General features: G+C 37.1%; 1 protein-coding gene across 2 annotated transcripts in view; it reads right to left on the bottom strand.

Moving 5' to 3' along the window:
* The window catches only part of LOC111047399 (zinc finger protein 568), a 31,841-nt gene extending 5,475 nt beyond the window's left edge, over positions 1 to 26,366 (bottom strand). Inside the window, exons 1-9 of one of the 2 annotated variants that reach the window (XM_022333146.2) lie at positions 26,192 to 26,366; positions 25,545 to 25,658; positions 20,740 to 21,453; positions 9,776 to 9,884; positions 9,208 to 9,321; positions 8,312 to 8,458; positions 5,832 to 6,052; positions 3,044 to 3,252; positions 1,020 to 1,203 (exon numbers count right to left, since the gene is read on the bottom strand). In XM_022333146.2, the coding sequence (XP_022188838.2) occupies positions 1,020 to 1,203; positions 3,044 to 3,252; positions 5,832 to 6,052; positions 8,312 to 8,458; positions 9,208 to 9,321; positions 9,776 to 9,884; positions 20,740 to 21,453; positions 25,545 to 25,658; positions 26,192 to 26,257 (1,878 nt within the window). In that variant the 5' untranslated portion in view covers positions 26,258 to 26,366. The remainder of the gene's footprint in view (positions 1 to 1,019; positions 1,204 to 3,043; positions 3,253 to 5,831; positions 6,053 to 8,311; positions 8,459 to 9,207; positions 9,322 to 9,775; positions 9,885 to 20,739; positions 21,454 to 25,544; positions 25,659 to 26,191) is intronic. The other variant, XM_022333147.2, reaches the window with a different exon arrangement.
* Positions 26,367 to 26,380: the final 14 nt, after the last annotated feature.

Genomic DNA, 26,380 nt, shown 5'->3' with positions numbered 1-26,380 from the left:
TGATGATCGACCGGGGAGCAACAGTAGTTCGACCGGGGAACGCGAGAAGATCTAACATCTTCCATAACGTTCATGATGGGTGCGTGGGCGGTGCGACTGTGGTTCGATGGTGGTACGAGGGCGGTACGAGGGCGGTAAGAGGGAGGAGCGTGCTCGGTGCTGGTTGGAAGCGCGAATATGTGTACGCAGCTTAAGGCTTTCTCCCAAGTCGATGTGAACGCTCAATATGAGATTCATTGATATTGAGCTTCAATTTCTCCTTAATAATGTCAATAACAACGTTGACGGGGGACTCCCCCTCAGTCTCAGGAACGCCCAATATTTTCAAATTATTACGGCGGTTGTACTGTTCATAGTTATCCAATCTTTCGTGAAGAATCGAATCACTTTCCTCGATGCGCTTTTTCAAAGTCACCACTTCCTCCTTCAAATCATTAATAGTTTTATTAGCAGCTTGGAGTGAGGCCGATAACCCACCAGTAATTTCATCGATCATAGTTTTACAAGAGCAGATACCCTTTCCAACAATTTGTCACTTTCAAAATACGATACTAGAGATAGATCGATAGACTTCAATATCACCGGGCTGATATCGGCCGTTTCCGAGATATTACAATGAGAAAGAGGAGTAGAAGCAGAAGAATAAGAGTTCGATCTGAGCTTCCTGTCCACGACCTTATCTTTAACAACAGCCTGCTTACTTGTGTCAACCGAACCTGTTTTCTTTGGTGTAGTCATTTCAGCAACGAAAAATTGAAATAGTAAACTATTAAAAATACCTATTGAGTTCAGAGTAAGGATGAATTATACAGAACCATAAAATCCAACAGCTTGCCAAAATTCAGGAAGAAACTCAGCGAAGTCACCACTAGAAACTGTAAACCTTCCGGAGCACAAACTATCGTCTCTTTCACTCACAATTCATCTTATCGCAACTGATAATTATTTCATTAATAATCAATGAATTTACTACTGATTTTTTATACAGATTATGAATTACAATAATAAATAATCAATACCTCTGCATGTGTGCTCATGTGCACAGTCATTTTGGATTTGGTGAAGAAACGTTTGGAGCAGACGTGACAGGAATATGGTTTCAATTCTTGCAGAGATAACCCCACCATATGATTCTGTCGTTGATGTCTCATCAACGAATTCTTTTCCACGAAACTCTTGCCGCAAGTCTTGCACACGAATTTTCTAAAACATGATAAAGCATTTTTAAAGGTTAACAAGCATTCAAATTCTGAAAAAACAGTTAAAAAGTAATGTTTAGTCTGGTGTGAGAGTTTTCAGGTTTCTCAATTTGAGGTGATCAATTTCATACAGCCGGGACCGACGAATATTGACAACACGTATTGAAAAATATTTTGACCGGCCAGGGATAGAACCCAGCGCCTTTGAGCTATAAAGCCAGCGACTTATCCACTTGACAACGTCATTTCCAAGTTCTAACAAAGTTATGAAAGAAATAAAAAATATATATATACTCGTAGGGTCAAAAAATGAGATGTAAATGAATAAGAAAGACAGATTGATTTATTTTCCATGCTGAGTCTTAACAAAGATCACTCATGAATCAGTGATTCTAATAAATCTTAAATCATTCACAAACTGGATGAAAATCGTGATAGAATAACAGTATTATACTTCATTATTATCATTATAGGCAAGTAAAATTAATTTCTTTGAAGCTTCTAATTTATCCAAAAAAATAATAAAATTTCTGCAGGAAGCCAGATAGGCAAATGTTTGATACTGCTGAAAACCATAAATATGTAATAATAACTGATTACCATTGACAGTTACAATATCAAAGGCTTGATCCGTCCTATTGCACAAAAAATCTGGTGTGGCGCACTCACACAACTTTCCTTGCTCATTAATCTATAAGCCTCATTCTTAAACGAGGATAATTTAGGGGAATAACATTATGCCGATTGGCGGCTAAATAAATAAAAACTATGATTATAGTATTTTATTGTGTTCAGAGTACATTTTCCTTTGTTTGAATTATGGAAGTTGAGGATTTTTAAAAGTTGTCGAAACAGCTGTTCTACAAATAAAATATTCTTTTGAATAACTGCTCTACCTACCTACCTCACGCACGAGAAGGAGGTTACAAAGTAAATTTCTCAAGGATGGGGTGGACCCCCTGTTAGTTTCTCAGGGAGGAGACTCATGCCAGTTAATAGAGCTGATATATAACTATACAGGGTATGAATTTGAAATAAATCGGTCTAGTCATTTTTGAAAAAATCGTTACACACACACACACACACACACACACACACACACACACACACACACACACACACACACACACACACTCCCAAAAATCATGTTTTTGGACTTAGGGGACCTTGAAACGTATAGAAAACATGGAGTTAGGGTACCTTAAATTTCTTTGGAAAGCAATAATTTCCTTACCTATGGTAATAGGGCAAGGAAAGTAAAAAATAGCCTAGCATACTCGAGCAGAAACTTGACGCCATGTGGTGGAACAGGCTTTTAAGGGTGATGTGGAGGGCAATTATTATTATTAGTATTATTATAAACATATTGCAATGATGAGTAGTACAATATTATTATTAAAATTGAGTTCACAAAAATATTGATAGGTGAAAGATCTATCAAATGAAGATAGATCTGTTATAAGGTCCTTATTCAAGGGGAAAAATATGGAAGATAAAGGATATAGATTTGGAAATTCTCACTATTGAATCTCACAATTTAATTTTTTTATTCCTACACTCAAATTCTACATTTTTTATTTTTGTTCCTCGGTGATGGAGCCATGGCATTGATTTGAAAATATAACAACAATGGTAGTGATTTGCCAGCTGGCGTGGCCGAGTGGTCTGAGGCTCGCAACTTCAGCCTGCTCCGCTGCACCAGGTTGTAGGTTTGAATCCTGCCCGGAGCATGGATATTTTGATCATCTCTTCCAATTACGCATAAGCAAAAACTTATGTTGGCATCATCCAGCATAGAAATAGCAATACTGTATCAAGGGATAGATTAAGGGCGGTGAACTAACTTGGTGTGTTGGCTGTGATGCCTGTCGTTGTGCTTGGTGAGCTGGTACTTGGTGGGGAAGGCCTTGGTGGGGCGGGGACAGTCGGGCTGCTTGCAGTAGTACCATTGGATGAGATGCTCGTGCTTGGCGCGGGTGTGGCGCGTGAGGGCCCGCTGCGATCTAAACGTCAGGTCGCACTGCGGACAGGATATCGGCGGCGCTTCTATCACCTGCAAATTACGTAAATACTATAAAAATTGAATTATGTAAGGACGATAGAATGGTGGAGCGGATGATGAATATGTTTCAATCTCGAGGGTTCTCCACACGTACAGATTGGTCTTTACTCTGATCCGTCCGTTAAACTGAAGACCGATCACTCACGTGTGGACCGAACTATGAGACCAACACGAAATAGCCCATAATAACAACTTTCATATTTTCGGCCTTGATGGCGTTCTTGAGAACCAGTCTGATCCGGCCTCCATCCGTCTGAGGCTGGCCACTAACGGTTGAACGAGCATGCACGTACACAGTCAACTTACATTGTTTTGTCATTACATGGTTCTGGCCGCGACACCAAATGTAAACTTCACACCTCCAAGTGGACACCTGCTTTCGCATATCCCGTGAGGTGTGACACGCGACCAACTACCCATCGGCACTGCCAAGTCGGTAGGCGAGTATCACAGAGGAGTTTAGCCTGCATTGCAATGGAACCACCACTGTGCAGTTCCGGCGATTCGGGGCCCGGACGTATCATCTGACTCGTCTAACAGGCCAGGAAAAATACTCGTGGCTCCCAATTGTATAGGTCTCCAGGGTGGGCGCTTGCACGTACACCACACAGGCACCCCAAAGGGGGACGCGAACGTTTCGGAAAGAAGCACCAGTGAGAGGGTTTTTACTTTCCTTGCCCTACTACCATAGGTAAGGAAAGTATTGCTATCCAAAAAATTGAGGTACCCCAATTTCAAGTTTTCTATACGTTTCAAGGTCCCCTGAGTCCAGAAACATGATTTTTGGGTATTGGTCTGTGTGTGTGTATGTGTGTATGTCTGTGAACACGATAACTCCATTCCTAATTAACCGATTGTCTTGAAATTTCTAACTTAGGGTCCTTATACCATGAGGACCCGACAATAAGAAATTCAATAAAATTCAATTCAAGATGGCGAAAAAAAATGGCGGATAATTACTAAAAATCCATGTTTTTCACGGTTTTCTCGAAAACGGCTCCAACGATTTTCTTCAAATTTATACCATGGATAGCTATTTATAAGTCCTATCAACTGACATGAGTCTCATTCCTGGGAAAATTGCAGGAGCTCCGTAATATTCTTGAGAAAAATGGCGGATAATTACTAAAAAACCATGTTTTTCACGATTTTCTCAAAAATGACTTGACTGATTTATTTCAAATTCATACCCTGTATAGTTATTTATCAGCTCTATCAACTGGCATGAGTCTTTTTCTTTGGAAACTGATGGGGTCCACCCCATCCTTGAGAAATGGACTTTGTAAACTCCTTCTCGTGCATGAGGTAGGTAGATAGAGCAGTTTATAAAAAGAACACATAGTCGAGATATTTCATCTGTAGAGCAACACTGTTTTTACGACTTTAAAAAAAATCATCGAATTTCACAATTATTTACACAAAGGAAAAAGTACTCTGAAAACAATTATATTATATACACATATACAGTAGTCTGATCGTAGTTTCAAATATGTTGCCGCCAATCGTCATTATGTTATTCCTCTAAATTATTGTCGTTTAAGAATGAGGCTTACAGTTCAATGAGCAAGGAAAGTTGTGTGAGTGTACCACACCAGATTTTTATTTCGACATGCTATGATGCTACTTCCAGAGACGAAGATGCTACCCAAATCCCACAGTCTGGGTCCCATAGTCTGGTCTATGGGAATTTTGCAAGTCTGCTACTTCCAGAGATGGGGTGGTACCCTGATTCCTATAGTCTGGCCTCTCACTGGCTAACCCCGAAACTCCACCGGAGATCCTCCACTGTGCCTAGCTACTCCCAGAGACGAAGAATTCGGGTGATTTGGTCAAACCATGAACGTCCCATGGTCTGGAGCCTTCACCCAGCCGTACTGCAATAAGCCAGGCTACTTCCAGGGACAGAGTCACACATATGTTTATTTTCTCTTCGCTGTTCTATTTAAGGTTAAATTATTTTTCTATAATTATAAATTGTAATTTTTCATAGTGGACCTGTTGGTCTCATAGTTCGTCCACACTGTTATTGGTTATTGGTTTATCTACTGTTATTCACAGTTATTTACTGTTATTGGTTGTTTATTTTATGTTTCTCTCACTGATTTAGTGTACCAGTATGTGCATGCACGTCCAACCGTTAGTGGCCAGCCTAAGACGTCAGTCGGCCTCCAGTCTAATCCGTCAATTGAACTCATAGTCCGGTCAACATCGGACGTAAGAGAATGACTATCAGCACGGCTGAAGTATCATACTGAAGGCCAATCTCCACGTATAGAGGAGCCTTACGCCTCATCAGTGAGAAATTTTATAGATCCAACTCAACATACAACGATAATAAGTGTCTCGAGAAACGATTATGGCTCTTACATAACAATGCCCTAGGATAATCTAGTATTATTTTGCTCTATCATTATATTCCTCCGAGATTGAGCGGCCAACCTCTCCATTCATGAATGTGAGGAGCGCTCGGTTATCATATTGAACGAGGGATCGTGCGTTGATTGGGAAACACAACAGCTATTGATGATAATGCTATGAAAATTGGAAAACACGTCAAGTTTGTAACATACTTGCGGCGTGGAAGTGTCGAGACGACAGGGCGGCGGCGCCGCGTCACTACGCTGCAAGTTGTGCGACTGGTAGTGCGCCTTCAGGTATTGCCGCGTCGCGAACCTCTTGTCGCAAACCGCGCAAGCCAACTGCGGCTGGCCGTGCGTCTTCATGTGGAACGACAACTTGTATTTCGTCGGAAACCGTTTCGGGCACACTTTGCACGGGTACGAGTAGTTTCCTGCAATCAAATCACAAAACAGGATTCTAAATTGGGCGTCGAAATGCATAAATTCAAAATTTGAAAAAGCTACTGATAATTAAAATGTTGGTGTTTCAAATAATTACAGTTTTCAGATGGGAATTAATGAGAAATTTCATTTATTCAGATGCTAATTAATGAATAGTTAATAATTATTTAAGATTTAATTTGGATTTTGGATTGATAATTATTATTATTATTATTATTATTATTATTATAATTATTGAAAAATATTTTTTGTCTTAATAACTAAGTAGCCGGAGATCAATTCTGATCTCAAGACTAAAATAGTTGCAATTCAAAGCAGAGACTCATTCACTCTTCTCCAGATCAGAGGCTTAGAAACTTACGTACAATATTAGTTGTACCAAGAACTGCTGCTTTCTGCATAATTCTCATATACCAGTTCTCCAACTGCAGTTGTTCCATTGCTTGTCTCCATTCTTTTGTGACCAGTCCATTGGCAGATACTACTATAGGGATTATCACCACCTTCCTTAATTTATACATATCTTTCAGTTCAACTGACAGAGGCTGGTATTTTCTTTTCTTTTCGGCAATGGTACTCACAAGATTCTCATCAAGGGGCACTGCCACATCAATTATGTAAGCCTCTTTATTCTTTCTGTCAAACAAGACGATGTCTGGCCTGTTAGCCTCCACTGCTCTGTCAGTTGTCATACAACAATCCCAAAGAAGTCTTCCCTTTTCACCATTCAAGACCATTTCTGGCTTACACTTGTAATAGGGCACCTCAATCGCTATCAACTCATATCTTTTCGCCATTGCCTGATGATGTATTATTTTTGCAATCATTCACAACCTATTTGCATTATCAGGCTTCTCATTATTATTATTATTATTTTTATTCCTTTTATAAGCACGCTCTTGCGGAAATATTTTCAGAGAAGGGGCACTTTAATGCAACCTTCCTTTCATCTTTATAACACTGTTTGACTATTTTATTATTATTATTCACGCTTTTGCGGATTATACAAATAAGAGGAGCATTTACATGCAACCTTCAATTCTTCTCTATTATTCAGATTTTTCTCATCAGCCTACATTTTAACTACCAGGTACATTGCAGTGTTTGAAGTACTATAAGTGCCGTATCTAGAAGAACAGATTTTTGCATTTTTTCTACTAGATTGTCTGAAACGTCAATCATTTTGCAGCATTCCACTGTTGTTTTTGGTATCAGCCCACCCACAGTTATAATAATAGGCAATATTTTTACCTTGTGCAAGCCATACATATCTTTGAGTTCGAATGCGAGTTCCTGATATTTCCTAAGTTTCTCTCCAAGGGTTTTTTTGAGCATTCTCATCAGCTGGCACCGCAACATCAATTATGATAGCCTCCTTTCTCAACATGTCCATCAAGAGGATATCAGGCTTGTTATGTAGGACCTGCCTATCAGTGATCATCTGAGCATCCCAATAGATCTTGACATGGTTTTTCTCAGCAAATGCAGGTGGTGTATATGAATAGTATGGTGGAGTTTCATTTATCATACCATTCTTCAGTTGCAATATTCTAAATATACTATTCTTGCAACATTATTGTGCCACCTTAAGTACTCTCTGGGGGCCAATATTGAGCACCCTGAGGTGATATGCTGAATACTTTCCACAGCAGCAGCACACAACCTACATCTGTCACTTATGCTCAGATCACCCATGATGTGTCTTATTATTATTTTTATTATTATTATTATTATTATTATTATTATTATTATTATTATTATTATTATTATTGATGATGATTACAGTTTTCTTGGATTTCGAGCCACAAATCTTGCCAACATATTGATACTGAAAAAAAAGACTAGGGCCCGATGGCACAAAAGCTTGTTAAATTTTAATCATAATTAAATTCCACAAGATCAATCAGAGAAGGTTTTTTTAAGAAGGAGGCTTCTCTGGTTGGTTCTTGTGAGGGTAAAAAATTAGTATTGCAAGACTTATTCAAGAGTTGGATCAAACTTCCTATTTCCTTAGAAAGTAATAGATATGACAAGTGTTCATATTAATATAAAAATTAAACGAACACAGTCCTTTTATCTCTCATTACATAAATTGTAAAAAGTGATCACATTTCTAAAGTTTGAGGTTAAGACGATGTATTGCAAGACATGTTCAATATCAAACTTCCTAATTTCTTGGAGAGCAATATAATACAATATTATAAGTGTTGATATTAAAACAACATTAAAGAAGTGAAGAGTGAACTGACTTGTATGAGTGAGGAAATGAGTATCACGGGTGACCTTCTGAGCAAAGGCCTTATCACAGATAGAGCACTTGAAAGGCTTGAAACCTCGGTGCACTGACAGATGCAGCTTCAGAGCAGACATTCGCACAAACAGTTTACCACAAACGGCTGCAACATATAACATATAAAACATTCAATGTATAAAACATACACTGTAACTTATAAATTATATTGAATATTATCTATTATATGAATAATTATATTGATTATTATTAAGTTTAATTGTTGTCTGCTTCAGCTAAAGTATTTTAATTAACCTTCTTTCAAGGTTGAGATTAAATGTGCTAACAAAGAATCAACGTAACTCTTTTTGTGGATACGTATTAATTCGTATATATTGCTTGTTTACATTTGATTGGTGCAAGATTTTCACTTGATTGGTGATTTGTCCAATGAAAATATGAAATGTCAATCAATTGGAAAATTGAATTTGTAGTATTACCTAGTATTTATGAATAGATTCATACTGTATTTTCTAGTATTCTGTAGATTCATAGCTTAACAAATATCCGTTTCGTCAATTATTGTCAAAACATAAAGTAAAATACTACAACATTGAAGAGATCTACAACATTGATAATTATTGTTCGGAAATATGAATGTGGAAATAACTATAAAGTAATTATCATCATTTTAATGTATTCATCAGTAATTAATTAGCCGAATTCAAACCATTGTTCCATACAGGGAGAGATTAATAATATGTATCTTTGATTTTTAAAAACTATGATCAGAATCATATACAGGCCTAAAATATTTTTATTAATATTATCAAAATTCCATCTCATGGCCAACTTTTGATTCTGGGTTTTGGTTTTCAGGTATATCTACAATGTTAAATTGATTAAAAAACTTACAGCACGATTTAGCCGATTCTGTGTTGAGATTGTGTTGCCGAGTGAGATGAGCAGATAGGTTTGTGTTCGTTGTAAACAGTTTTCCACAATGTTCACAACAATAAGGTTTTATACCTATAGAACAGATTAATTTTTTTAAATTACAAGAATTCCTGGCAAAACGATTGGCAAAAATTACAAATAAAATAAAAAAACTTGAATATTTTCACACGTTACAAGAATCAAGATAGAATGTGTTTCGAAGATACTTTGACACTTACCGAGAGCACAGCATGACACGACTGGGAGCTACCCAATTGGCTGATTAGGTTGACTGACGTATTGAGTATCAGCCAATAGGAGAACTTTCTCTCCTGTCGTGTCGTGCCGTGAAGAAATCGGTAAGAGTGAAAACGGCCAATGGTGATGGAATATTACTCAAGAACAAGATGAATTGAAAAATAAGTTGAACGTGAATATGAAATTGTTTTTAACATAAGGTATTGGAATGAGTACAGTTACGTCTTCAACGTAAGGTATTGGAATAAGTAAAACTATTTCATGATTTTTTTAGCAGTGAATAACTCACCAGAATGTATATTAATGTGCTTCAGTAGGCTGGTACGACTAGATAATACTTTTCCGCAGTGAGCACACGTAAAACTTCCTTTCTCATTGGCTTGAGTCGTCTTATCCGCCTGAAATGAGATATTTACTAATTAATAAGAGTATTTTCTGAACCATTGAGTGTAGTCAGACCATTTGGACTATAAGTTAATTTATTAATTGTTATTAATTATTAATTTATTATTGACCTATTTATTATTAACTAATCATGACTATGATTATTTATCAGCACATTCAATTTTATAAGGCACATTTAACGGGGGTTTTCTGTAAAATGTGCATTGCTAATTAGTCCAATCAAATGGTCGTTTTTCAGGAAACAGCCACGAAAGAATTTTTCTCGACGGTTCTATATGTATTTTGGGGCGCTGAATTCGAATCTGAAATTTGCTGACACGCCACAGGGCGGCTTTACCCCCCAAAACCCCCAAAATTTCGGACTTTTTTCAATTTTCACATTTTATCTCGTGAACCTTGAGTTTCTCAAGAAAAATCATTCTCGACAAAATTAAGAAGAATAAAATGTCCAATAAATTGAATCGTCACGCAGGATTCTACCATTTTTGGTTTCGGAGCTACGAATTTTCAAAAAAAGGGGTATTTTTCAAGGGGTTTTCAAAATTATGCAAACCTACCACTTCTACCCTATACAACATGGATATTTTTCTAGTATAGATAAAAAATAGCACATCACGTGAAAGAACAATTCATTATGAACAGGATTCCTAAGGAATTTTCGAATTTAGTAGTGGGGGAGGGGGAATATACCCAAAAATAGAAAATCATGTCCTACACCCAAAATACAAATTTTTCATTATAATACCTTTTCAAGGCCTTCCTAACAAAAAAAAACATATTTCGGCTGAAATCATCTCACGCGGGCTATTTTCTATGAGAATCACCCGTAGGAAGCATTTAATTTCAGTATTTCCTAGTGGGGGGGTACGTCATAAGGATACGTCAAAGATCAAAACTTAAAACACTTATAACTTTTGACAGAATGATCAGATCTCCTCGTACTACAGCTCATTCTTCTCAGCTTGTCTAGGCGGTTCAAAATCATGTATCATAGCCTAATTGAAATTTTATGACAAAGCATCTATTGGAACGGTTTCACTTGTTATTCGTTCCGCTACTACGTAGACATCATGTCGTCATCATGTCTGTCTGTCTGCGCGCTGTGTCTTTTGTGCGTCTGCGCTGATCAGTGACGTCTCAATCGCGGTTCTTTACCACTGCTCGATCAGCTGGTTTTCTATACTTTTATTCGTATTTTTTCGTCGGATTGTTTGCCGTTGCAATTTTTATATTTGTGCTATTCGATTTTTTAGAATTTAATCTTGTCTTTTGGCATCTTACCTTTTAGTTATTTGCCACTTTTTCACCAAACGTTTGTGGACGTTGTGGACGTTTCACGTACGTGGCTACATTTCCGCCTTCTCGTTTTTGTTGCTAGCGTTTTTAGCTTTTCCTGTCTATCTATTCATGGAGGTCGTTGGGTATGCATCTCAGGCCCGGTCTAAACCTTTCATCTGAATTCATCGGACTTACAAAACCCTTTTAAAGTGTGAATTATTCTTCAAATTAATTCGTTTGTTCCATTCTTCAGTGTGATTCAATTATTCATTGAGTTCTTCACTCAATTATTCTGTTAAAATTGGATAAACTTTGTCTAAAATTGCAACCTCGTGTGAGCGTTTCATCGCTATTCATTTGATCTACAGAACCTTTTTAAAGTGTGAATTATTCTTCAAATTAATTCGTTTGTTCTATTCTTCAGTGTGATTCAATTATTCATCGAGTTCTTCACTCAGTTACTCTGTTAAAATTGGATAAACTTTGTCTAAAAATTGCAACCTCATGTAAGCTTCAGTTGCCATTTTTCTACAATTGGCTTCACCTCGTGAACCTCAAACTTTCAAGTGCATCATCTCTACTGTTTGGAAATCAATCCAAAATTCCACAATTTGAAGATCGGATTATTCGTTGGAATTCTACTCGCTCCAGCCTACTTTTCCATTGGGGGATTCGCCTGCTGTAATGGACGTTTCCATGCTTGTCATCGCATGGCCTAATCACTTCATCGCTTGCTGATGTCCTGTTCCTGTTGGTATTGCGGAGTCGTTGCCTGTCTGCCTGGCCGCATCTCCTCTTCAAAATTTTATTCAGGTTATGTAAATCATTCTTTTCAATTTTCATTTACGTATGCATCATTATTATTTGATTAATGTCTATCTTGACATGCAATTCACTAAGGCCACCGACGCCTATTAATTCATTGTATTTTACAGTTACCCTTGACTTCACAAGTGATTTTCTGAGGCCACTGACGCCTACTAATTGTTTTATTAATGTCTATCTGACATTCAACTCATTGAGGCCACTGACGCCTACTTATTATTTGATTAATGTCTATCTTGACATGCAATTCACTAAGGCCACCAACGCCTATTAATTCATTGTATTTAACAGTTACCCTTGACTTCACAAGTGATTTTCTGAGGCCACTGACGCCTACTAATTATTTTATTGATCCCAAGATACTTGATACAATTGTTTTTGTATGTGGCCATCTGCCTACTATTATCATCTTATTATTATTAAATCTTATATTGTTGATTCATTTAGTCTTTTATTGGCGTACTTACCACACTTCAAGCTATCAGTATTTTTATGCACAGAATTCAAAGATTTATTTGTAGGTATTTATACCAACTATCATCCACAGTCCACTGCCCTGCCCTTGGATTCTGTCATAAAAATTGGTCCTCCGGGCCGGATTTCTTGATCCAGTGTTTACCTGGGATAATTGTTAATTGGACCAATTGTAAAAATTGGTCCTCCAAGCCGTTCATTTTTGAGCCAGTCTTCACTTAGGATAATTGTTAATTTTTATTACCCATTTCTTGGTCCATTGGACCTTAGGGTTCCAGTGACCATGTGCCTAATAGTCTAGCTTGACGCCAATGATTAGGTCCCACTCTAGTGTATATTTTATTTCATTGTACCTTTGTATGTTTATATTGTTTAATATTAAGCATTCACACACTTCTTTCAAATTTTCAGTACTGGCTGCAACTCAAAGCACGCTGCGACGTGTATGCACCAGCTATCAACTATCTTGTACCCTGAGAGACTGAACCGCACTGAACTGGTCACAGACGGCTATTGCGCATTGAGAAAACAACACACGGCAAACTACACTGCCTTGCGAGCTTGCTACTTGACTCGCCGCACAGCAAGCTTGATACAACTTGCCTCAAACGCACAGGCGTGCCTCTCTGCGTACTGGACCAGCGCCAAGGTTGCTTATTGGCGCAGCAATCGCATTGCTACAGTGTCATTCACTCAGGTTTTCTGTTAATTTTTAAGCATGTCTGATCATGAGGAAGATTCACTTCCTGAGCCTTCTGCTCTTTTCAATACAAGAGACAATTTGCACCAGGAATAGATTGGTTCATAACCAGCTATAACGATTATGTTGTGGACACTGAAGCCACTTATTATCAACTATTGACTGTAAAAAACGAACTTGGTTCACTTAGAATTAAGTATGATAAGATACATCAACAATTATCGAATTCAGAGTTGCAAGTGCAGGACACTTCAACTCATTTTGAGATACTCAATAAGTTTATCTCCATTACCTCTAAGGCAAACGCTGCATTAACTGCCTTTGAAAGCAGACAACGCAACAATGAGGCCACTGCTGGTGCTTCCCAGCGGCCAACATCTCAAAACGCACCTTTGGCAAATTTTCAGTTGCCTCAGATACCGCTTCCACGCTTCAATGGGGAGCTTTCAAAATGGCAAGCATTCTCAAGTGCTTTTACTAATATTATTGGTAATCAAGATAACATTAATGATTCATTGAAATTTTTCTATCTCGTCAATCACTCAGTGGTGAAGCTCTTGCTAGAGTGGAACACATTGAAGCTGACGAAAATGGTTTTCAGCTTGCATGGAACCTCTTAAGGGAGATGTATGACAACAAGAGATTAATTGCTGCCAGGCACATCACGGCAATTGAATCTCTGCCTACCATAAAGTGTAACTGTCCGCAATCATTACGGGCATTCATTGACTTTTGCAAGTCAAACATTACCGCGCTCGAAGCGCTTCAACTTGGAGTCCAAATCAAGGACTTGTTGTATATGCACAAAATGTTGTTGCAGTTGGATACTGCTACTGTTCGAGAATGGGAAAAGAGTGTTGGTATACACGACATTCCCACCATTGATAAATTCTGGAATTTTTTGGAATCACAATGCAAAATCATGGAAGCTGTTGCTTCAAGCTCAGCTAACCATCATCAAGGAAATGTACAGCAAAGTACATCCAACTCGGTTGGTGCTCATAGCAAGCCGAAGTTCAATCAAGGTCAATCAAATGTTCAAGCTAGGATGCAGGTTACTACCTCTTCTATGTCACCTTGTAGTTTTTGTAATTCTGTTGGTCATTTTCCAAATCGTTGTAATGAATTATTGAAGTTACAGGTTACTGATCGTTGGAATGCTGTCCGTGACAAAAGGTTATGTTATAATTGCCTCAAGCCTTTCGCACCCAATCATGTTTGTTCGGACAAATCGTGTACACTTTGTGGCAAGAGTCACCACACTGTTCTTCATAGGTCGTATCCTCAATCACGGGACACCCAGCCTACTTCTAAGGATAAGGTAACTTCAAATCTTATTCATTCTCAATCTTTTGCTCCCTCCAGGGCAAGAATGCTGTTTTGAATTCCGTCATGATTCAGAATGCGGAAGCAACTAAGCAAGTTGTTTCTCATGCAGAACAGCCTCAGAAGAACTCTCATGTCACAATGAGCTCCACTTCGTCTCTGTGTTTGCAACAGCAATCAACTGTCGCTTTGTTACCTACTGCCGAGGTTTTGGTTCAAACTTCTAGTGGGGAATTTATTAAAGCAACCGCGCTTTTAGATTCTTGCTCTGATTGTGATTTGATGTCAACTAGGTTGGCTGAAAAATTGTCACTTGTTACCTTGTATTCTGACACTTTGATTCATAGTGTAGGTGAGAATAAGACCAAATCATCTGTTTCTCATTCAGTCTGCTTGTCTTCATCTGATCGTTCGTGGTCGGTTGCAGAAAATTGTATTGTAGTTGATAGCATATCATCTAATGTTCCTAGTGTGAACATCGATCTCTCCAAAATTTCAATTCCCGTTGAACTTAAATTAGCGGATCCATTGTTTGATCAATCTAAACCTGTAGATTTGTTACTTGGTGCTGGCATATTCGCATCTATACTTCAGCCTGGTAAATTGTATCTGGCTCAAAACGCTCCCATTCTTCAGAAAACCAGTCTAGGTTGGGTCATATTTGGTCCTTGTAAAGCTATTCGTCCTATTGCAGCACCTCGTTCGTGCCTCCCCGCTTCACCTGTGGCCGCTCCCCGTAGGGTCACGTCGAATTTTCTAACTTCAAATGATGTCTCTCATCAGTTTCAGAAATCAGTTCAGGAAAACAGTTCTCAATCAGTTCAGGTATTAACTACTACTTCTTCTCATAGTGATGTTATCTCAGGCATAATCAATAGTTGCTCCACTTATCACAAAATCGTTCGTACAACAGCATATGTTCTACGGTTCATTCATAATTGTAAAAACAAAATTCAGTCACTCCGCGTTTTGGTCAATTAACTATCTCTGAAATTTCAGAAGCTGAAAATTGTATCTTCAAATCTATTCAAGAAGAAGCTTTCTCTGCCGAACTTAAAGCATTGCGTCAAAATCAGGAGCTATTGCCTAATAGTTCTATTAAAGCCTTGTCACCATTCGTTCATTCAGATTCTCTGCTCAGAGTTGGTGGACGTTTGCAAAATGCAATGCTTCCTTTGATTACAAACATCAAATATTGTTGCCTAGCAATCATAAATTCACTCGTGCATTGATTGTTGCTCACCATCGTCGTATAAGTCATGCTGGGGTGCAGGCCACCATGGCCAGTGTAAGACAACGATTTTGGTTTCCCTCCACCCGTCGCACCATCAAAAGTGTATTGCGGCATTGCATATTGTGTTTTCGCTTTTCGGCTCTTCGCTCTGAGCAAATCATGGGTAGTTTACCTGCGGCCCGCGTTCAGGCTAATGTTCACTTTCATAATTGTGGTTTGGATTACGCCGGTCCTATTTCCATTCATGTAGGCGGCCCCAAATCTCGTACTTTTTCTCCACCACTCTTCAGAAAAAAGGCCCATTCCTCAACCACTCTTCAGAAAAAAGGCAAATGGTTAAGCAGTTGTGAAAATTTGAAGGTCGGTACAGTTGTCATCTTGAAGGATCCTGGTTCCGCGCAGTCCACTTGGAAGCTGGCGCGCATTACTGAAGTTCATCCTGGTAAGGACGACAAGGTTCGAGTTGTCACTGTTCTCACTCCCTCCGGCACCTTTAAAAGGGCTATTTCGAGTTTAGCACCTCTTCCCATTGATGAGGATTCTAGTTAATCCCCTTGCTCTCATGGTTCATGTTGTATTTTCAGGTTTCATTGTTCTTTTCCCCTGGTTCTCACATGGGGCCCAGTTTTCAATTTCCAATTGCCTTGCCAGATTTTACATATTTCTTACTTTTTCTTATTGTGCCATACCCCCGTATGACACAAGGGGCCCAGTTTATGTAAAATCTGACAAAGCATCTATTGGAACGGTTTCACTTGTTATTCGTTCCGCTACTACGTAGACATCATGTCGTCATCATGTCTGTCTGTCTGCGCACTGTGTCTTTCGTGCGTCTGCGCTGACCAGTGGCGTCTCAGTCGCGGTTCTAATCAGCTGGTTTTCTATACTTTTATTCGTATTTTTTCGTCGGATTGTTTGTCGTTGCAATTTTAATATTTGTGCTATTCGATTTTTTAGAATTTAATCTTGTCTTTAGGCATCTTACCTTTTAGATATTTGTTACTTTTTCACCATTCGTTTGCGAACGTCTTACCTACGTTTCTAACACATCCGGCAGCTTGCCTTTTTCATTGTAGCTTGCAGGCTTGCAGCCTCTCCATGTCTTCTTCAATGGTGGATAGTCGATGGTGCATTTACGCCTTCGGTCTAAACCTTTCATCTGAATTCATCGGACTTACAAAACCTTTTTAAAGTGTGAATTATTCTTCAAATTAATTCGTTTGTTCCATTCTTCAGTGTGATTCAATTATTCATCGAGTTCTTCACTCAATTACTCTGGTAAAATTGGATAAACTTTGTCTAAAATTGCAACCTCGTGTGAGCGTTTCATCGCTATTCATTTGACTTACAAAACCTTTTTAAAGTGTGAATTATTCTTCAAATAATTCGTTTGTTCCATTCTTCAGTGTGATTCAATTATTCATCGAGTTCTTCACTCAGTTATTCTGTTAAAATTGGATAAAATTTGTCTAAAATTGCAACCTCGTGTAAGCTTCAGTGGCCATTTTTCTACAATTGGCTTCACCTCATGAACCTCAAACTTTCAAGTGCATCATCTCTACTGTTTGGAAATCAATCCAAAAATTCCACAATTTGAAGATCGGATTATTCGTTTGGAATTCTACTCGCTCCAGCCTACTTTTCCATTGGGGGATTCGCCTGCTGTAATGGACGTTTCCATGCTTGTCATCGCATGGCCTAATCACTTCATCGCTTGCTGATGTCCTGTTCCTGTTGGTATTGCGGAGTCGTTGCCTGTCTGCCTGGCCGCATCTCCTCTTCAAAATTTTATTCAGGTTATGTAAATCATTCTTTTCAATTTTCATTTAAGTATGCATCATTATTATTTGATTAATGTCTATCTGACATGCAATTCACTAAGGCCACCGACGCCTATTAATTCATTGTATTTAACAGTTACCCTTGACTTCACAAGTGATTTTCTGAGGCCACTGACGCCTATATAATTGTATTCAATTGTAGCAATTATTCTTTGTATTTAACAGCTACCTTGGCTTCACAAGTGATTTTCTGAGGCCACTGACGCCTATATAATTGTATTCAATTGTAGCAATTATTCTTTGTATTTAACAGCTACCCTTGGCTTCACAAGTGATTTTCTGAGGCCACTGACGCCTATATAATTGTATTCAATAGTAGCAACTATTAATTCTCTGGATTTGACAGCTACCCTTGGCTTTACAAGTGATTTTCTGAGGCCACTGTCGCCTATTACTCGTTCTAATTGATGTCTGTCTTGACATTCAATTCATTGAAGGCCCATGTCGCCTATATTTACCTGGATAATCTTCATTATATTTATTAGCTACCCTTAGCTTTTAAGTGTTATTCTAAGGCCAGTGACGCCTATTAATTGTTTGGTCGAAGTCTATCTTGACATTCAAATCACTGAAGGCCTATGCCACATATATTTTTTGTGTATGTTATTTGCTGAGCATTTTTTACAGCTTATTGTCATTTTTAATCATTATTATTGTACCTTAGTAATAACTTTCATTATTGCCCTCAAATTATATTCATTTCAGGTATCATTATTAATACCTTTGCATTTATTGCAATATCATTATTACCAATATCATTAATAATTAATATCATTAATAACTTTGCAGTTATTGTCATACTTCAATGGTCATTAATGACATTGACCTAATTTCTTTTAAATGTTGTAGTTCTCTACATTATTTCACATGTTGTAATTTTCCCAAGATTTAACTCATTGTTTTTGTATGTGGCCATCTGCCTATTATTATTTAAGGATTCAAAGACTTAACCTACTTACAATTGCCTTTGTATGTGGCCATCTGCCTATTATTAATTTATTGATCTCAAAATATTTGATTCAATGTTTGTATGTGGCCACCTGCCTATCATTATTTTATTGATCCCAAGATACTTGATACAATTGTTTTTGTATGTGGCCATCTGCCTACTATTATCATCTTATTATTATTAAATCTTATATTGTTGATTCATTTAGTCTTTTATTGGCGTACTTACCACACTTCAAGCTATCAGTATTTTTATGCACAGAATTCAAAGATTTATTTGTAGGTATTTATACCAACTATCATCCACAGTCCACTGCCCTGCCCTTGGATTCTGTCACCAATCAAATGGTCGTTTTTCAGGAAACAGCCCCGAAAGATTTTTTCTCGACGGTTCTATATGTATTTTGGGGCGCTGAATTCGAATCTAAAATTTGCTGACACGCCAGAGGGCGGCTTCACCCCCAAAACCCCCAAAATTTCGGACTTTTTTCAATTTTCACATTTTATCTCGTGAACCTTGAGTTTCTCAAGAAAAATCATTCTCGACAAAATTAAGAAGAATAAAATGTCCAATAAATTGAGTCGTCACGCAGGATTCTACCATTTTTGGTTTCGGAGCTACGAATTTTCAAAAAAGGGGCATTTTTCAAGGGGTTTTCAAAATTATGCAAACCTACCACTTCTACCCTATACAACATGGATATTTTTCTAGTATAGATAAAAAATAACACATCACGTGAAAGAACAATTCATTATGAACAGGATTCCTAAGGAATTTTCGAATTTAGTAGTGGGGGAGGGGGAATATACCCAAAAATAGAAAATCATGTCCTACACCCAAAATACAAATTTTTCATTATAATACCTTTTCAAGGCCTTCCTAACAAAAAAAACATATTTCGGCTGAAATCATCTTACGCGGGCTATTTTCTATGAGAATCACCCGTTAGAAACATTTAATTTCAGTATTTCCTAGTGGGGGGTACGTCATAAGGATACGTCAAGGATCAAAACTTTAAACACTTATAACTTTTGACAGAATGATCAGATCTCCTCGTACTACAGCTTATTCTTCTCAGCTTGTCTAGGCGGTTCAAAACCATGTATCATAGCCTAATTGAAATTTGATGAAAAAATAGAAAAATTCACTTTTAGTGTATTTTAGCCCCTATACACAGAAAAATGGCCAATTTCTATATTCAAAGCTGTATATCTCGGTAACCTGGAATGATAAAAAATGGTACTTGGACTTGATTTTAAGAACAGAACCTCCTCTTTCATGTGAGGTAAATGAATTATGTAAAAATATAATCGTGAGGTAAGATACGTTTGATTCAAAAAATCAATAGATTTGCGATATTTTCCTCATTTTCACATTCTAGACAGTTTTTCGATAATACACAGTCATGCAAGATGTGTTCAAGGCAACGTAGCTCATAGACCATGTAATTCTCTTTCATTTGAAACCAATCGAAAGTTTCTATCATGTCTCTTACTCGTTTTAGAGACTCTTGAATAACAGTAAAATTGCAGAAAAAATGAGAAAATTAAAATTATCATTTTTTCAATTAGCTGTATCTTTTGAACGGTATAGAAATCAGGAAAACGATTCATGGGAGCGGGAAGAGGAGAAAATTCTCTACAACATTGATTACTTTTTCGATTTTTTATCTGAAGTGTTTCACAAGTCAATCATTCCCACAGTCTCGTATATTCAAAGTTGCGTATCTTGTGAAACACTTTAGATAAAAAATCGAAAAAGTAGTTAATGTTGTAGAGAATTTTCTCCTTTTTCCGCTCCCATGAATCGTTTTCCTGATTTCAATAACGTTCAAAAGTTACAGCTAATTGAAAAAATGATAATTTTCATTTTCTCATTTTTTCTGCAAGTATTTTTTCTGCACCTATAAGCTACGTTGCCTTAAACACATCTTGCATGACTGTTTATTATCGAAAAACTGTTTAGACTGTGAAAATGAGGAAAATATCGCAAATCTATTGATTTTTTGAATCAATGCATGACAAAAACTCATGACTGTATGCTGGAGATTGAAGTCAGTGGCCTGAAACGAGACTGAAAAATGTTAGGCCTATAGCTTATGGTGAAATAACTTATGACAATTTACTCTGTCTGTGTGTATCTACAAGTTATTGAGTAATTTGTATGACTGAAAATAAATAATATTATTATTACTATTAATTTGAGTCAAGGAATCACTTACATCACCACTTTTCAATCCCTGACTATTGTCCCCACTCCACTGATCATTGGACCCGATATTTTTCAAAGCAGTTTCTTCTTGTTCTTCGATTGGCCTAAAGTTTATTTCGTCATTGTTCAACCCATCATCGTTGTCGTCGTGACTAGCCACTTCCTGGACCAATCCGTCGATAGCCGACGAAATCAGCTGTTCTCCAGGGGTGAGTGAAGGTTCATAACCATCAACATTATTGCTCACTCTCGACTCTTTTTTATCGATTCTCGAAGTAGTAACGAAGGGCTCACTTTCCGCGACTGTTATGAGAGAATCTTCGAAGGTGATGATATTCTCAGATCTTCTGTTATCTATATGATTGCTGATCAACTGCTGACCGGAATTTGGAAGCTGATCAGCTGGGCGGAGTTGGCCGGAGTTTGGGAGTTGTTCAGCGGGTAGCAATCGACCGGAACTTGGGAGCTGACTGGCCCGTAGTAGTTGACCCGAGTTTGGGAGTTGATCAGCGGGTAGAAGTTGACTGGAGCTTGGTAGTTGGCCAGCGGGTAGCAGTTGACCGGAGCTTGGTAGTTGATCAGCCGTTGGTAGAAGGTCTCTCAAATCATTGCTACTGCTTGTGGTTATCTTGTTGAAATTCTCCAAATTATCACAGGCGGTGAATTCAGCATGACTTGTTAATGTTCTAAAGTGGTCGGTAGTTTTCAATGTATCTGAGATCACCTGAAAGCATAGAGTATATTTTTCAAGTGAAAAAACAGCTTGGCAGCAGTTAATTATAAATTAGCAAACCCGTTGATAATCAGTAGCCCTAGAAAGAAGAGTGAAGTTTTATCCTATCCTATTATATTAAGCGAGCAATTTCTGAATTTATATGGTTATGTATGTCCAACGGATCTCGAAAACGGCTCTAACGATTTTTCTGGAAACAGAATTATTTCCAGCTGTGTAATCAATCAGCGAGAAATATTATCTAGAAATTTTAATCGACTTGATCAAAATAATCTGATTTGTTGACATGACATGATAATCATTCTAAACTAGAGTATATAATAATTTTCAAAGTAAATCATTATTTTACAGTTTCAAATGATTAGTGAGTGTTATTTTGTTATTAAATTTTGTTTGTAAACAATCTAAATTGAAACTTTTCTGTTTTCAAATGTTTGGACTGAAAATTAAACCTGAATTCAAGTGTATGGAACATAACTATTTATAGTGTATAAATCAAAATTTGGGGAAGAAACAGTTTTGGCCTGTGCCTTTTAGTCCTTCCCCAATCATTTTAAATAATTGTGTTCTGTTTATCAGTAAATAAATAAATAACAAGCGAAGCTCGATTCCCCGATATTATAATTATATAAGCCAGGCACAGCACCACTTCTCCAGTATTATACAGTGGAGACTCGATAATTCGGACCTCTATAATTCGTAGTGAAAGTTCGTTTGGTACCTACATTTAAAAAACCCTATAATTCGTAGTAAAGCAATGTATTTCGGTCCTCTCAAGTCGTAGTAAAATCGAGCGCTGGATTATCTTCAACCTCCATAATTCGTAGTTTTGACTTCCAGAACTCTCTATTCGTAGTTTATGTTTTTCCATGCATCATGGAAGGGGAAAATAATTACAATGTTATCGCTAACTAATTCTCCAGACATGAGTCATCAACCGGAAATCACTTTGACGCCAGAAGAAATCATTGTTTATTAACAAAGTAGTCAGCCCACTAATATTGGAAATTATTAAAATGAGTACATATTTTAGAAATAAATTATAATCTTGAAAAATAAGTTGAATGAGTTCTAAACCATTTTTATTTAAAATTTGTAAATATTTTTTGAAAATTTTCAATTTAATCTTATTTTTGTGTTTAATTTCCATTCATCTCCGATTGAATTTATCTAAAGTATAATATTGATTTAATCTATTTCAATCTATCAACGTTTTATTTTTATTACTTTCCTTGCCCTATTACCATAGGTAAGGAAAGTATTGCTTTCTAAAAAAATTAAGGTACAATAATTTCAAGTTTTCTATACGTTTCAAGGTCCCCTGAGTCCAAAAACATGATTTTTGGGTGTTGGTCTGTGTGTGTGTGTGTGTGTGTGTGTGTGTGTGTGTGTGTGTGTGTGTGTGTATGTCTGTTAACACGATAAGTCCATTCCTAATCAACCGATTGACTTGAAATTTTAAACTTAAGGTCCGTATACCATGAGGATCCGACAATAAGAAATTAAATAAAATTGAATTAAAAATGGCGGAAAAAATGACGGATAATTACTAAAAAAACATGTTTTTTACGGTTTTCTCGAAAACGGCTCCAACGATTTTCTTCATATTTATACCATGGATAGCTATTTATAAGTCCTATCAACTGACATGAGTCTCATTTCTGGGAAAATTGCAGAAGCTCCGTAATATTCTTGAGAAAAATGACGGATAATTACTAAAAAACCATGTTTTTAGTAACTCAAAAATGACTTGACCGATTTTTTCAAATTCATACCCTGTAGCCTATAGTTATTTATCAGCTCTATCAACTGGCTTGAGTCTCCTTTTTGGGAAACTAATGGGGGGTCCACCCCATCCTTGAGAAATTGACTTTGTTACCTCCTTCTCGTGCATGAGGTAGGTAGGTAGAGCAGTTCATAAAAAGAGCACATAGTCGAGGCATTTCATCTGTAGAACAGCTGTTTTGACGACTTTAAAAAAAATCATCGAATTTCACAATTTACACAAAGGAAAAAGTACTCTGAAAACAATTATATATACACATACACAGAAGTCTGACCGTAGTTTCAAATATCTTGCCGCCAATCGTCATTATGTTATTCGCCTAAATTATTTTCGTTTAAGAATGGGGCTTACAGTTCAATGAGTAAGGAAAGTTGCGTGAGAGTACCACACCAGATTTTTACTATAGGCCTATAATAATTATTTCAAATATCCAATTAAAGTTATACACATTGGGTGAAAAGTCCGAGAACAGCTTAATATCTCATACACAAAGGTTATTTGACGGTGGGTGTGATTGGGGATCCCACTCAAATATTGAAAATACTACTTTACTATGACTTCAAAAATCTGGTCCGCCATTTTGGATCCGCCATATGGAATGCAACTTAATTTTTTTAAATAGGAAGGTGGTCATGCGATACATGATATCGATACGAAATTTAAGAAAAAAAGAATGGCGGAAACCGCATATCGATATCTCAAACCGTTCAGAAGATATTCACATTATTAATCAATGCTATTTAAAGCAGAAAGGAGAGAAAAAGTCTGAGAACGGCTCTCAAAGCCATTCTCGGACTTTTCACCCACCCTGTATAAATAGAACCAAGGTCTCTTGCTACTGCAAATATTGACCAAAGAACTAAATAGCAGAAGGAAATTTGATGACTAATCTTTATTATTATTATCATTATTATACAACTAGCTGGCCCGGCGAACTTCGTACCGTCAAATAATTAATGCATCTCATGACAAACTTTAGCAGGATGCACACCTGAGGAGGCGCGTTTTGCATCCAGGTGCTTCTTGTTTATTGGTTTAAATGTAAGAACTCACACACACTGAGTCGGGCATGGCGTGGAACGGTGTGATAAGGCTATCTCCATAAGATCAACACTTTGTATCACCAAGCCGCGCCTCCTCAGGTGTGCTTAGCCTTAGCTTAATCTAATATGCACTATATTTTTATGAAAATTATCCAACAATCAGTATTTACCTATATATCCCAATATGGAGTTCCTATGTGCTTAGTTAGTTGTGCAGCAGTTTGTATTTTTGGATATAGTTGAATGCAGCTTGCTGGGAAATTGAATTGTATATCTCCTTGCTGCATATTTTCCCGTTCATATTCTAAATTTCCAGCATTTCGAGTTCTACGACCCAAGACACAACCTCCGTTTACGCAGATAGTGCCCAAGACTGTGTTCATTCGACATTCGCACCGCGGCATTATTAGCCTATTGGAATTATTAAAATTTTGTGAATCAGTAGAAAGAATATAGAAAAACAGATCTACCGACGGCTGTTGGATGACGCAATGATTATAACAGCTGATTTTCATTTCTGTGTGTGGCCAGCTCAAAAATCTTCTCCCATGAGGATTACATGTAAACTCTGAAGGACCATAGGAAATAGTCCTGAAGTCGGATAATGAATTTGATAGGCCATAAACCTGCTCCTGAACATAACATACACAACTAAAAAAAATCATAAAATTCGGTGCTCACATAAAAAAGTTATTGAATGTCAAAATTTGAGGCTCGATTTTTATTTATATAGATAATATTCCAGATGTAGGTTAAACTGCAATTTTTCATATTTATTTGTTTTATTATCCCCATATTTTTTTTAATAAAGTATTTCTATTTATAATTTATATAATCCATGATACTCTTTGCTCAGTAAATATTTAGCACTCTATAGTTCAAAATGTTTTCTTCTTCAATCTCCAAAATTAGCCTCCTTCCTCTTCCCTCCCACACTCCCTCTCTTCACCTTTATGGGAGTCCGATCTCACTAGGCATGAAACCTGCATCATTGTAGAAATCTATTTGAAAAAATAAAACAATTCAATCGCAAACCTCCTTCATAGCCTCTATCAATCTTACCCTCTAAAATTCGTAGTAAACGCTTGGTCCGTCAACTACAAATTAAAAAGGTTCCACTGTATAGCATAGACCTACTGTACATTGCAGTAATATTTGTTCAACACAGCTAAGAAAACAACCCTCAAGTTTGAGTAGCAATCTAGAGATAAAGGGAATTTATGTTCAAAAAAAATATGTTTAGTATGATTCACCTTGATTTCTTCCAGGAGAGAAACAAATCTTCCAAGATAAATATCCAGCTTGGGATCATATTTGATACTTGAGTGGTCGAACAAAAACGCATCGAATGCACCAACATCCTGAAACTAATGAAAAATATTTCAAAAATTCTTAATTTATGTAAAAATAACATGGATAAATTAAGAAGTGATAGAAATTAATTTGTCTCAAAGCCAATACCAAAACGACTAATCTATCCGTACTGTATCAACAGCTGTAGTCTGATAGCGCTACCTGGTCGTGGGTTCAAAGCCCGCCGTTGGCATGGACGTTTAGTCATTTGATTAAATCACCTACGCCACGCACTCCCCGCACTCCAAGTTTGTGTGCATCATCCGCAAAAATTAATTAAATAACAATATGAATTAATATAATATAACAAGTATAAATTAAGTTAGAGTCAACGCTTAGAATTAAATCTTATGCCTCACTGCACTCAATCTAATGAAAAATTAACTAAGCTACTCTAAAAAGTGGTAATTAATATCTTGATTATAAAATTCTTTAATCATTCCCTCACCAATCCAATAGTCCTTTTAAACACTCAATTCTACTTTCTGAATAAGAAAAACAAGCAGTGAAATGCATGTAAGAGTATTAAAAATATTTCTCAACTTACAAATGCTAAGATTTTTTCAAATATGCTTAGCACGTCAATAGCAGAGTTTGAGAAAAGATGTGGCATTTTCCACTAATTTATGGAAGATGTTATTTTGACAAAACAGAATAATTCAAGAGTAGAAACAGAAAAATAGCCTAGTTTGTATTTTCCCCTTTTGACAATAAGTCGACATAACCTCACAATCAA

The sequence above is a fragment of the Nilaparvata lugens genome, chromosome 8 (genome assembly GCF_014356525.2).
Source record: "Nilaparvata lugens isolate BPH chromosome 8, ASM1435652v1, whole genome shotgun sequence".
Taxonomy (NCBI): Eukaryota; Metazoa; Arthropoda; class Insecta; order Hemiptera; family Delphacidae; genus Nilaparvata; species Nilaparvata lugens.
Note: the sequence above shows the minus strand (reverse complement) of the source record. Positions and strands in the feature narration are given on the sequence as shown.